This window comes from Aspergillus steynii (assembly GCF_002849105.1).
Source record: "Aspergillus steynii IBT 23096 chromosome Unknown P170scaffold_3, whole genome shotgun sequence".
NCBI classification, from domain to species: domain Eukaryota; kingdom Fungi; phylum Ascomycota; class Eurotiomycetes; order Eurotiales; family Aspergillaceae; genus Aspergillus; species Aspergillus steynii.
Genome location: NW_020194400.1, coordinates 1,535,989 through 1,548,882, shown reverse-complemented (window position 1 = coordinate 1,548,882; position 12,894 = coordinate 1,535,989). Strand labels below are relative to the sequence as shown.

The 12,894-nt window shown below is 52.0% G+C and overlaps 6 protein-coding genes across 6 annotated transcripts; 4 read left to right on the top strand and 2 right to left on the bottom strand.

Annotated features, from left to right (window-relative positions):
* Positions 1-153: 153 nt before the first annotated feature.
* Positions 154-903, bottom strand: P170DRAFT_435609 (F1F0 ATP synthase subunit f). Its single transcript, XM_024848976.1, has 4 exons — positions 796-903; positions 394-719; positions 260-325; positions 154-188 (listed from the first exon to the last, which is right to left on the bottom strand). Exons 2-4 carry the CDS (start codon positions 512-514, stop codon positions 163-165), a joined length of 213 nt encoding a protein of 70 aa, XP_024705721.1. The 5' UTR covers positions 515-719; positions 796-903; the 3' UTR covers positions 154-162.
* Positions 904-1,159: 256 nt separating this feature from the next.
* On the top strand, positions 1,160-2,052 carry P170DRAFT_454947 (ETC complex I subunit; the record flags this gene model as incomplete). Its single annotated transcript, XM_024851488.1, has 3 exons — positions 1,160-1,398; positions 1,466-1,576; positions 1,630-2,052. The coding sequence occupies 3 exons, from the start codon at positions 1,160-1,162 to the stop codon at positions 1,937-1,939; spliced, it is 660 nt and encodes a 219-aa protein (XP_024705720.1). The 3' UTR covers positions 1,940-2,052.
* Positions 2,053-2,756: 704 nt separating this feature from the next.
* Positions 2,757-4,118, top strand: P170DRAFT_353834 (FAD/NAD(P)-binding domain-containing protein; the record flags this gene model as incomplete). Its single annotated transcript, XM_024843998.1, has 1 exon — positions 2,757-4,118. One exon carries the CDS (start codon positions 2,757-2,759, stop codon positions 4,116-4,118), a length of 1,362 nt encoding a protein of 453 aa, XP_024705719.1.
* A 519-nt stretch (positions 4,119-4,637) lies between these two features.
* Positions 4,638-6,068, top strand: P170DRAFT_381076 (deoxyhypusine monooxygenase). The gene is made up of 2 exons (XM_024845554.1): positions 4,638-5,272; positions 5,404-6,068. The coding sequence occupies exons 1-2, from the start codon at positions 4,782-4,784 to the stop codon at positions 5,927-5,929; spliced, it is 1,017 nt and encodes a 338-aa protein (XP_024705718.1). The 5' UTR covers positions 4,638-4,781; the 3' UTR covers positions 5,930-6,068.
* Positions 6,069-6,101: 33 nt separating this feature from the next.
* Positions 6,102-6,602, bottom strand: P170DRAFT_424794 (DNA-directed RNA polymerase I core subunit RPA12; the record flags this gene model as incomplete). Its single annotated transcript, XM_024847590.1, has 3 exons — positions 6,102-6,120; positions 6,183-6,414; positions 6,488-6,602. 3 exons carry the CDS (start codon positions 6,600-6,602, stop codon positions 6,102-6,104), a joined length of 366 nt encoding a protein of 121 aa, XP_024705717.1.
* Positions 6,603-6,840: 238 nt separating this feature from the next.
* P170DRAFT_381074 (putative sister chromatid cohesion protein Mis4) lies at positions 6,841-12,754 on the top strand. The gene is made up of 4 exons (XM_024845553.1): positions 6,841-7,180; positions 7,269-7,452; positions 7,511-7,641; positions 7,698-12,754. Exons 1-4 carry the CDS (start codon positions 7,018-7,020, stop codon positions 12,524-12,526), a joined length of 5,307 nt encoding a protein of 1,768 aa, XP_024705716.1. The 5' UTR covers positions 6,841-7,017; the 3' UTR covers positions 12,527-12,754.
* Positions 12,755-12,894: the final 140 nt, after the last annotated feature.

The window sequence follows — 12,894 nt, the reverse complement described above, 5'->3', positions numbered from 1 at the left end:
TTTTCTAGTCATTACTTATAATAAATACCCCATTCCCTAGGCGGTTATAAACGTAGATTCCTGAATCACTAGTCTCGGAAATAGTCTTCTACATTGTCCTCAAGTTAGCGTCGGTGGTATATACATAAATTCCTCCGCGCGCGTCAACAGTCCGCAGAAAGTTTAGTGAGGGTGGTTCTTGTGGTGACCTGCAATCCCGTTAGCCATGCCATGTTCGCTTCGTTTCTCAATGTGCCTGGAAACCAAGGGGAAAACGTACGGAGGTGGAAGTAGTACTCCATGCTGTATCCCAGAATGAGAATGCCACCGATAGCGTGAGCGAGGGCTGTTTGGCAAAGAATCGCAGGTCAGTAACGGGCAGCTGGTCTCAGATCGGGGCAGGAGGTCACGTACGAGCGGCAGAAGGGTTCTTGCCGAAGTAGCGAGCCTGGTAACGGCCGATGAGACCGGTAGGCTTGACCTCAGGGGCGGAGCCACGGGGAAGTTTGGCGTAGAAGTTCACCACGCGGTCCATACGAGCAGCATCCTTGGCAGCCCCGATCGCCTTTATTTCAAACGTTAGTTCTGACGGAGCACGAAGAGGGAATCACCGATGCGGTGGAGCTGGAGTCCTGAATCGCGACGAAGAAAAGATTGTTCCGAACGAAGGGACGGGGAGCTCGGTCGGGTCTTCAATGCAGTAGGGGTTCTGGAAGGGATCTCACGTTGGGGGAAGCGATCTAGTTACAAATTAGCACCATGTTAGATACAATCGAGGAATTTTCTTTGCTTTGGCGGTTCTGCGGTCGTCCTTACCTTGGGAGGGATCAGGGTCGAGAGACCTCGGCGGGTGATGTAGCTCATCTTGTGTGGACTAGGGCGCGTTAGAAAATCCGAGTGTTCGTCAATCGTGCATCCGGCATCACCGTCCGCACAGAATACAATGGCCCTTACCTGGGTAGAAGCAAGTGAACCTGGTAGAGGGAGAATGACGGAGGAGAGGGAAGTTGAGAAAGCGGGTTGTCGGATGAGCGGTTCCTAGCGGCTGCGAGCCTCACTCTCGCGCTAGCCGCTTTGGGTTTTGCCTTGACGACCGGCACTCGCCGCATACCTCACCTTTCAATTGCACTTCCGCATCACCCTGCTCTGTGCACTCCCCCCGACGGATCCAATCGCCATAATGTCGCTCATGAGAGCAGGAACCGCCGCCTGCTTCCGGGCAGGCAGGCTCGCCGCCCCTCTGAACGCCCGTTTCGTGGCCACCAACACCGGTCGCGGCGATCCCTCCGTGAAAACCAGCCCTTCTGACGCCCCGGCTGTCCCTCCCAAGGACAGCTCGCTGATCCAGCAGGAGAAGCCTGCCGAGGCAATGGCTCGTCATCAGCCCGATTACGAGGCTACCATTGACCACGGCACCTCGTATGCAAACCCCTTTCAAGAGTGTTACGCGATCGCCCTGAAAAAGCCAAGACTGACGTGAACGCAGGCTGTTCTCTCCCGTTCCCAAGCGTGTGATGGATGGCAGCGAGCCTGGCGAGACCGTCCCTGCCGCCGTCCTGTCCGGTGCTCCCACCGACCTGCAGGCTCGTACTGTTCGGTAGGTAGTGCCAGTATGCGAGTGTTATCTCGAGACTAATTGTGTTCTCTCAGGATCTACCGTCCCACTAAGCCCGCGACGCAGTCTGGAAACTGGCACTCCCACCACTGGAGAATGGACTGGGATATCTTACAAAAGGGACACCGCTGGGAGAACCCTCTCATGGGATGGCAGTCGTCTGCCGATTGTATGCAGGGCACCAACTTGAAGTTCAAGTCGAAGGAGGATGCCATCATGTTCGCACAGAAGCAGGGATATGAATACTTCGTCCAGGAGCCGAACCAGCGCCGATTTGTCCCCAAGGCCTACGCCAACAACTTCAGCCACGAGCCGAAGAAGCTCAAGCACATCAAGACGAAATAAGCAGTTCTCCTCCAATAAAATGTATTATGTACATAATCGCTCTGGCTTTTGCTCCTTCGGAATCGTTTGTTTCAAATGTTGAATGACCATTTTCTCTTACATGTTCCAGGAACAAAACCCCATTACATCAGGCTATTTCATCGGTCTGGCATCAAAGCACGTAGTGGAAGAAGGTGTTGATATGTGTGTGAAAATATCAAAGGTAGACGGTAATTCTGGCAGTATGAGAACCTATGATTTCAGACTTTTTACTCGGTTTCAACTAATACCTCTACATTCAATCTGCATGCCCCGCATTAAATCTACAGATACTTCAAGGCCTCCAAGGGTCTGAGTACTTCGTTCAAGTTTTGGAAAGTTTATACGAGGCATCTTTAAGACTTGTTTGAATACATGAACATGTTCTAGGTACTGACTGAGAGTATATTTTATTACTGTTCCTTTGGAATACCAGTGCGGTACATCATTCTGCTATGAAATGCAACAGTATTCTTATAGGATCACAGCTCCGCTGCGAAACAGTTTCTCCGAGGGCAGCTACGATCCCAGAACTTCGTTGCTGGAAGTCACGCAGCATCGAGGTGGTAACATTCCCCTCTCTTCTGAAAACATCTTCTCATCTGATCAGAAGGGTAGGTATTTCCATGCATCTGAACTGAGCCAGGATACTGAGATGTTGCGCCAATGAGGAGCTGTGCAGATTAGGGCAACAACGAACCGATCATTCAACGCCAATTCTCAAGGCATAAGAAGCCCTCGGGGAACAGACTCAGCTTCCAATTTTGGCAGTACTGAACACATCATGAAATTTCATACGATGTTTCTTCTAAGCTTTGGCCTGACCATCGCTCTGGCCGACCAGTTTGACCCCCATAGTTATGACTGGGGCGACGTGATTACAAAGGACATTGCGATTGTCGGTGGTGGCTCTACTGGGACGTACGCAGCGATTAATCTCCTCGACATGGGCCAGAAGGTGGTTGTGGTGGAACGAGAGTCAGTCTTGGGAGGCCACACCAGCATTTATACCGATGTCCAGACGAACACCAAGATCGACTACGGGGTGCAATCCTTCTCTAATATCTCCGTTGTCCGGGATTTTTTCGCCCGTTTTCACGTCCCCCTGACCAGATTCTCGCTCAATGCGTCCGTCATATACGCTGATTTCGAATCCGGCGAGTTATTTCCGAAGTTTGCGCCCAGTTACGACTTCGACGCATATCAAACTCAACTGAAGAAATATCCGTACCTCCCCATCAGCTGGGATCTACCTGTCCCTGTTCCAGAGGATCTGCTCCTATCATTCGGGGAATTCCTCAATAAATATTCTTTGCAGGACATAGCATATGCTGTTTGGTCCAGCGCACGGGGATCCGGAGACATCCTACGCCAGCCAGCGGTCTATATACTCAAGGCAGTGGATGAACCGTACATCGAAGGGTTGTCGCAAGGCACTCTGACCACGGCCAATCACAATAACTACGAGCTCTATGAAAAAGCCTTACAGGAACTTGGACCCGACGCGATTGTCTCTTCCACCGTCACTGCGGCACAGCGATCAACAGATGGGGTAAGACTAGTTGTAGAGACCCCCAGCGGAAAGAAGCTCATTTTAGCCTCAAAATTACTTGTCAGTATCCCGCCAGATCTCGAAAATATGGGACCTTTCGATCTTGATGACCGCGAGAAGGGCCTCTTTCAGAAATTCAACAACTGTGCTTGGTACATCGCCGTGGTCACCAACACTGGTTTTCCTGCTGGCTACCGATTCCAAAACATTGGCACGAGCAATGACACTTATCGCATTCCTCGGCTTCCTGCAATATACAGCATCAACCCGTCGGTGGTAGATGGGATCTTTTACGTCTGGTATGGTGCCTCCCAGGCTGTCGCAGAAGCCGATGTCAAAACGGACATTTCTACAGCCATTGAGCGTCTATCCCGGGGGATTGGCAAGTCCAACGAACGAAAGCAGAAAGTACAATTCTTAGTTTACAAGAGTCACACTCCTTTCCAACTCGTGGTGTCTGCCGAAGACATCGATGACGGCTTTTATCGGGAGCTTCAGGGGCTGCAAGGACACCGAAGCACTTGGTACACCGGAGCGGCGTTTCTTTCACATCATGCCGGTCAGTTGTGGAATTTTACCCAGGCTCTGTTGCCTAGCCTTGCTGCTTAAACGGACTCGATGGCTCTTATTTGACACACATCTGTCTGCTGGACAAGGGTGACGATCAGGTTTAGTTACACTGGCATCCCCTGGGTTGCTCAAATCTTCTGATCTCTCTGGTGTGACAAATACGCCGAAATCAGGTGCTCCCTGTCTGTAGGATGTTCGATTGTACACTCTCAAAGATTATAAACGGGGCCATATATGGATTAGGTCCTGTTGTGTTGCCCCCGTATAACATATCCCTCTCAAGCGTTTCTCTTGTCTCTTTTAAAGTAGATAGCAGATGTCCATTCTGCGAAGTAAACCTTGTATGACGAGCATATGCTTCGGATCATTTATTGCTAGTCCATGCTGGTTCGACCACGGCCCTGAGGGAAACCTTGGAACGAACGTACCTGCATGAGAGGAACGATGGTTAAGCAGGCAGGCCTGGCCGGCTTCCTGAAGGACCGACTACCCCGCCACCCCACCTAAAATTTATTATCTTTCGGTGATAAGATCCTTTTCCCCCCAAAAAAATCAGAAAAAAAATCAAAAGTTTCCCGAACTATACGATACCCCTCTAGACTCCCGCGATTTTTCTTTCTTTTTGATCTTTGGTTTTATTTTATTTTACTTTCTATACCCTGACGATCGCGTCTCCTCTCATTTCCAACCCAAACAGCAATCATGGCCCCCGTGGTTCCCAACCCCGAGGCCGGCGTGGACGCGACCATCCTGAACCTTCGCAAAGTGATCACCGACGAGTCCGAACCTCTTGCTCGCCGATTCCGCGCTCTGTTCTCCCTCAAGCACCTGGCGTGCCTGGAACCTGCGACCGAGAATACCCTGCCCGCCATCCAGGCCATCGCTGCCGCCTTTACCTCGCAGTCCGCCCTGCTGAAGCACGAGCTGGCCTACTGCCTGGGCCAGACCCGCAACCCGGACTCCGTCGAGTACCTGCAGCATGTCGTCAAGGATACCCAGGAGGATGCGATGTGTCGCCACGAGGCCGCCGAGGCCCTGGGGGCGCTGGGCTACGACAACAGTCTGGAGATGTTGAAGGCTCTTCGCGACGACGAGAATGAGCTGGATATTATTCGCGAGACTTGCGATATTGCCGTCGATCGGATTATCTGGGAGAATTCGGAGGAGAGACAGGCCGAGAAGTTGAAGCCTAGGTGAGTGTCTATCTATATTTCTCTTGTCCTTCTTGTGTCTGGATGCTCGCGAATCTTTCGTGATTCATTCATTCTATGGAATGTCATTGGAAAATAACAATTCGCTAATGATTTTCTTCTTCCCAATGCAGTGATTTCACCTCCATCGACCCGGCTCCCCCGCTTCCTCTGGCATCTAGCCAACCCTCTATCTCCGAGATGGAGCAGACATTGCTGGACACGAAACTCCCCTTGTTCCAAAGATACCGCGCCATGTTCGCTCTGCGCGATCTGGCATCGCCTCCCGACCTCCCCACGGCGGTCGATGCCATCCAGGCCCTGGCCAAGGGTCTCAAGGACCCCTCTGCCCTGTTCCGCCACGAGATCGCATTCGTTTTCGGCCAGCTGTGCCACCCGGCCTCCGTGCCTAGCCTGACGGACTGCCTCAGCGACCAGCAGGAGGCTGGTATGGTGCGGCACGAGGCCGCCGAGGCCCTGGGTAGCTTGGGCGACGTCGAGGGTGTCGAGGAGACCTTGAAGAAGTTCGTGAACGATCCTGAGCAGGTGGTGCGGGACAGCATCATCGTGGCTCTCGACATGGCGGAATATGAGAAGAACGGAGAGATCGAGTACGCGCTGGTGCCGGACTCGGCCCCGGCTGCCGTCCCGGCTGCATGATGGGTTTCTGTCTCCGCGAAAGAAAGGATGGAGGGGAATTACAGTGCCGGAGTGATTTAATGAAAAATGCTTGCTTTCATAGATGTACAGTCGTAAAGTTATATGCTTTGCAAAAAAACGGAAAAGAAGAAAATGGAGTCGTTTCTTTTTTTTTTGTGTGTGTGGTTTCCGTTTAGTTGTTCTGGGTCTCCCTATAATCGACAGGTTAGTACGGAACAGGTCTAGAACCAGAATGCAACCAATGAAGCCATACTTGTAACCGCAGACGCAGCGCAGGAAGACCGTACTTCCTTCGTCTGCACTTCGCAATTGCACCGTCGTGAAGTACATCTCCTTGCGGCCACACTTGGCGCAGGTATGCTGCGTCAGCGCCTCCGTTCTCTTGTCCTCGGCCGTCAGAGTCTGGACCGCAGATCTTTTCGCGCGCAGGGCGGACGGGAATGCGCTGGGTTTGGACTCGGAGACGATGGTTTTGGGGAGGATATCTGGACAGGGATCGGCATCAGTACAATTCGGCAGAGACAAATGGAGACAAGTCATTCTCCCAGCGGGGCGCACCTTTGTTGCGAGTTCCGCAGACGCTACAGACCACGATCTTGGTGGGATCGCCGGACGACTCGTCGAGCAGGTTTCCGCAGTCGTTGCAGAAGATGAGGGAGCCGATGGCGGACATGGTGGGAGGAGAGGAACAATTCACGAGGCGAGTGGCTAAAGGAAAAGGAAAAGGATAAGACGCAAGACCAGGCAATTGGCGGCAAATCGATATAGATGAAGATGAGATATCAAAGTAGATGGAGACTTAATTTTTCCTGCCGGAAAGAAACGCACGGGCCCTCCATAATGCCGGGCGGTCAGCAACGCGGCAGCGGCAAGAGCGAGCGTGCCTGGCATGAATAATTACATCTGGAAACCTCCGCCGTGCAAAAAAGCATTGGGCCTGTCGTTTGTTGGGTATGGGATTCCGCTCTCTTGCCTGATAGCCATGTCTTGGGGCAGAGCATGTCTCTTTCTCTCCCAGTTCACTCCTACTCGTCTCACTTCCATCCTACTCCTCCCTTAAGGGGATCTTCCTTCCGCCAGACCAGACCATGGACCCAACCCGGCATCCGGCCGTGCAGGTCGTCATCAATGGCCGTCCTCAGGCGCAGCCTCACCATGTCGCTGGCCTTCCGCCGCGTCGGGATCGCCCGTTGTTTGTAGAGGAGGCTTTGCAGTACTCTCCCATGTCTAGCTCTCCCGTCTTCGGCTTAGGTGCGACTACATACTTGGGATCGACGGTCCCTCCTCTGAGTGTTATGTGAAGCTTAACTGACATAACCCCCGTGGGCTTTCCCCTTAGACTGTATCATACGCCCGGACGTTGGTCGCCCTCCGAACACAACCTCCATCAATCATATTCTTCAATCCGGTCGTACGGCCTTGAATGACCTCAACGGCGAGATCGAATCTGGACGTGATGATCGGTTGGAGACGTCGCGCGAATACCTGCAGCAGTTGTTGGACGGGGACCACTTGACTGAATTGTAAGCTTTCCGGATGCCTCAGAATGACGACACCATACTCACTTGCTCGGACTTTCAGTAAGTTTAAGCTCCCTGCAGGCATCGGCAGTTCCCACCATCCGACGTCCGGTCCTGAGCAGGCTTCCGGCCGCGATAATCTTGGCTCATTTGCAAAGATGATGCTGGATTCTACGGATATAGCATTTCGATGTAAGGATGGCCGTTGGCGTCACTTGATACATCGAACCTCCACTCACCAATGGCAGATCCCACTGTACCCCAGGCGGAAACCGGAAAGCTTCCTCAGACGCCGAATTCCTGGAACCAGAAAGCACATGCGGCAAACAAGTCAACGCCCGCGTCTTATCACCAGCAGGGCCCTCAAACAAGCCATCTATCCGTCGTTATCCCAGTAAAACCTATCCCATCTCATGACAACCGGGGCGCGTCAAAGAGAAGAAAGCTCAATGCGGAAGGGGAGGATAGTCTCGCCTCGATACGTTTGAAAGACCAGAAGGAGGAAGCAGACGCGGCTTTGGTAAAGCTGCAAGATCTTCTCCATGAGGTATTCGAGGCCGAGGATCAACTCGAGCCAGGAACATCGAATGTAGCTGCTGATCAATCGAACCCCGTCTTCGCTGCGGCTCATGCGCTCGAGGTCAGTGGGCCCATCCTCTCTTCGGATGCGCATAGTCGCCTTCAGAAGGCTATGAAAAAAGTTGTTGGCTTCAAAAGGCTTCAAGATATCCCCTCCGACTACCTGAAAAGAATCCAGAAACTTTGTGAAAAGCCCATTATTGCTGCGCAGTCACCAGATCTGAGATTAGACGATCCTTCGAACGAAGGTGAAGCTCAAGAGTGGTTAAAGAAGTTGGAAGATATACATAATGCCCTTCTTGCTGTCGGCACGTTGCTGCAAACGATGTCGGGCTCGCAGACCGAGCGGGATCTTTGCCCCGAGGATCTGATCGAGGCCATCCCGAACGTACTTAACCAGTCCTTTGATCACTGTATTATTCCCGCTGTGGAAGCGCGCCCCAATGGTAAGGATGGGAAGCTCTTCGAATTCTTTTCCGCCCAGAGGCGAGCCATTGGGGCCGTGATCCAGCAAGACAAAAAAGTTCTTTCTCTTTTCGCTGATTTCCTCTCTCGCATCGATGTCTCCGAGGGTACAGTAACGGCAACGGAATTCTTTGCCGCCAAACTGATCTTCGTGGAGAATGCACACACGGAGAAAGACTCCGCGGTAGGATTCCAAAAGTACGAGTCTGTCCGGCGTGGTGCAATGGATGTCCTTGCAAAGATCTTTTCCAAATATCCCGATCAACGACCTTTTATCCTTGATGAAATTCTAGTGTCATTAGAGAAACTTCCATCCACGCGACAAAGCGCCAGGCAGTTCAAACTCTCTGACGGAAAGAGCATCCAGCTACTCACGGCGTTAGTGATGCAACTTGTGCAGACGACTGCGTTGGAGGTTCCATCTTCTAGAAACGCGACAACAAAGCGAAAGCTACCTGCGTCTGGTGATGATGCTGAAGAAGACGATGACGAGCCTCTTGGGAACGAAAATGGAATGGACGACGACTCTGAAATCTCACTAGAACAACTCGCGACCAAGGTCAATCGCCTTTACGATAATGCAGTTCGCAGCGCCCAGTATATCGTCAAATTCATTGTGCAGCGGGCAATGACATCTACCAAGACCGGCGACCAGCCCTACCGCAATATCCTCGATCTTTTTACGGAAGACCTAATTGGGGTGCTGGGTTCGACCGATTGGCCAGCGGCTGAATTGCTTCTTCGCATCATGGCCTCCCACATGGTTGGTATAGCCGACCTAGATAAGAGTCCCGCTACCGCAAAAAGCATGGCTCTGGAATTGCTAGGATGGATGGGCTCCGCAATATCCGATCTCATTGTGACCGCCCAACATCTGCTTCCAGGGATGGAGGAGTCCGACAGTGATCTCACCGATTATCTACGACAACTGTTCGACGATTATTCGAATCGTGCTTTGCATCCTCAGGATCTCGTGGTCGCCGAGGGACCTTACCGAATGACGTTGGAGTACTTCATACAAGATCGCAACTCCGATACCTGGCAGCTCACCAGCGCTCGGGGCTATTTTCTTGCGCAATGGGCGAAGACCTTCTGCTCCGTTTACTACAACCCCGAGGACAAGGATGAAGTTACCTACGATGATGAGACTGAGGACCTGGTCGACCTTTTTGCGAGACTGTTGTCGGACCCGCTGTGGTTGGAGACTCACAAACATTTTGACGGCATACCTTCCGCACATGGAAAATTTGCCTACATTCTAACGGTTTTGAACTCGAGCTTCTGCAAAGCTTTTGACACGATCCTGAAGGTTCTCCTCAACTCAATCACCAGTGATCAAGCCAAGGTCCGCAGCCGCAGTCTGAAGAGTGTAATCTACATGCTCGAGAAAGACCCGAGTCTTCTGGACAGAGATGCCTCTGTAATGCGTGTGATCCTGCGGTGCGCAACCGATGCATCTCCCATGGTGCGCGATTCCGCACTTTCTTTGATCGCCAAATGCATTACTCTGAAGCCAAAGCTGGAAGAAGACGGGTGCCGCAGTATTCTGACCTGCGCTGCCGACGCCACTGCGGGTGTGAGAAAGCGCTGTATAGGCTTACTCAAAGACATCTATCTCAAGACCTCTCGCACTGAGCTCAAACTAGCGATACTCGACAGCTTTCTTCAGCGGACGGGGGATCTCGAGGAAAGTGTAGCTTCACTGGCACGCCAGACATTCGAAGAAATTTGGCTGGCGCCATTCTACGAGGTGGTCGACTCCGCACAGGATGGCCCGAAATTGCAGGTTGGCCTCGGCGAACGAGTTACGCTGATTGTCAAGTTGGTGCAACGGAGCGAAACAGCTCTTGAGACCCTCGGGGATTGCCTCAAGAAGATCCTATCCGATAAATCCAAGTCCGCTTCTCTGAACTTCAAAGTTTGCAAGGCGCTGGTATCCACGATGTTCGAGAAGCTAGTTGAGGGCAACGACGCTTCGGGCAAGGAGTTCCAGCAAGCTCTATTGCAAACCATCACTGTTTTTTCAAAGGCCAACGCCAAACTTTTCCGGCCCGATCAGCTCGAAACCCTGCACCCTTACATTGGACATCTTGCCACGGCGGAGGATCTCTTTCTGTTCCGGTCCGTGGTAGTTATATACCGTTGTGTCTTGCCATTCCTATCCGCCGCGCATCACACCCTTCTCAAGGAAGTTCAGAACGATCTTTTCAAAAGCGTTGCTAAACTTGCTCGCTCCGAGCTCAACGAAGTTATGGCCTGTCTTTGGACCATCAACGGAGTGCTTCACAACACAGACAGACTTGTGAAGCTGACTATCTCCGTTCTGAAACCTATACAGCACTACAAGAACATTGACCTTTCGGATACTGCCAATACAGCCGTCCTGGCGAGGGCCAAAAGTTATATACGAATCGCGGGTTGCGTTGGCCGGCACTGCGACCTCGAAAAATACGAACCGCACTTCAAAAATGCGTTCCCTGCTTGGAACGGGGGCTCCGTCGCCGGCTTGATGGTTGACGCCATTATGCCTTTCACTCTTCCTCGACAGCCGCTTGAATTGAGAGTGATGGCCCTCGAAAGTTTGGGCTCAATTTGTCAATCCTGGCCGGGCCAGTTCAGCCGGGAAGAACCTCGAAAGATACTGAGCATGGTGTTCAAGGAGGATAACCCTAGCCTCCAAAACATCGTGTTGAGGGCATTTGCGGATTTCTTTGCGATGCACGAGGGTCGGGCCGAGAAGTCGGTCATGCCCGTTGCAGAAGTTGCAGATCAAGAGAATTCCACCAGACTCGGAGGGTCCTTGAAAGCCAGCGACAACGACGGAGCGGCTGCGTTGATTGCGCAACACTTCCTACAAAGCATGCTTCGTGTGGCACAATCGCGACAGGATTCGTACGCCTTGACTGCCATCGAGCTGATAGCCAGCATCAACCGACAAGGTCTTGTCCACCCGAAGGAATGCGCGGGCGTTTTGGTTTCCTTGGAAACATCGACCGTCCCGGCCATCGCCAAAATTGCCTTTGACACTCATAAAATGCTGCACCAGCAGTATGAATCCATGTTCGAAAGAGAATACATGCGGGCCGTCCAGGAGGCGTTCTATTATCAGCGAGATATAGTGGGGGACTCTAGCGGTGCGCTCAGCCGCCCGTTCGTTGCTAAACTCGCGCCGTTGTTTGAGATCGTCAAGATCAGCAACAGTCGGTATCAGAAAAAGTTTCTCGCGAACCTGTGTGCCAAGGTCGATTTTGAATTGAAAAAACTCGACTTTACGGGCGACCCTCCGGAGCACCTTCTGCTGGCTCGGTTTGTGTCACAGAATCTTGCGTTCTTTGACTATGCCCAGCATACTGAGCTGGTGCCCACGATTGGATGTATGGAACGCATCGTGTCTGCAACTGGTACGGTCGTGGCCCATTCCATTGAGACGGAGATATTCCCAGCCAAGCTAGAGCCTCCGCAGGTTCCTCAGGTTGACGGATTTTCCATGCCCGTGGTTGAAGCTCCCGGGGTGATGGCGCCTCCGCAGCAGGTCAACCCCGAAACTCTGAGGCTACTTGCTACTGCAGCTGCATCCCTGTCGATGCTCTGGGAAGCTCGAACGCACCTTCGCCGTCTCTACGGCGTCACAGCGCACGTGCGAGACAAGGGTAACAAAGCTGCAAAGGATCTTCACAAATCAGCGACCAAGGTCCACGGGATAACTGGGGACAAATTCTGGGACGCCATCCAACGCAACTTCGCCACGCTAGACAGCGAGGAAAACATGATCAACAAGTGCCGAGAGTTCTCGACGCTACTTGCCATTGACGATGAATTCAAAATCGGGCAGGATGAGGATGCAGACGGGGAAAGTCTTGACGACATGGATGATGGCGGTACGGCAGGGGCCCTGGCCGCCGCACCGCGCCCTGCCAAAAGAAAGAACTCGATCCCAGGACAAAATCCTTCCAAGCGACCCCGTGGGAGGAAACCTGGATCGGGAAAGAAACGGGCCAGCACGGAGCCCGAAGAAGACCTGGATTGGAACTGAGAGAGGTGGGTTCCATCCAGTTGATTTGTTTTTTTAGCTCATAAACGTCGCATATGGGAAAGGAGATTGGCGTTCGGAATATCCGGCATGATTTCGTTTATTTTGCGACATCTATATTTGCTTTTTCTGTGTTTTAGGGACGGCATGGGAGGCTCATTTCGTTGATTTCATATTTTCTTATCTTCTTAATTCTTCCTGTTATTTCACTTCTCTTGATTTACCTTTTACTATACTTTTTCTCCTGTATTTTCTTTTCTTTTTTTTTTCATTTCAAAATCTTCGGGCAGGCATTTTGATTTGGGGACGGTGTATGATCGATGCCATTGATTCCCACCGCCAGGGGATCTGCAGCAGCGATGAACGGTGTC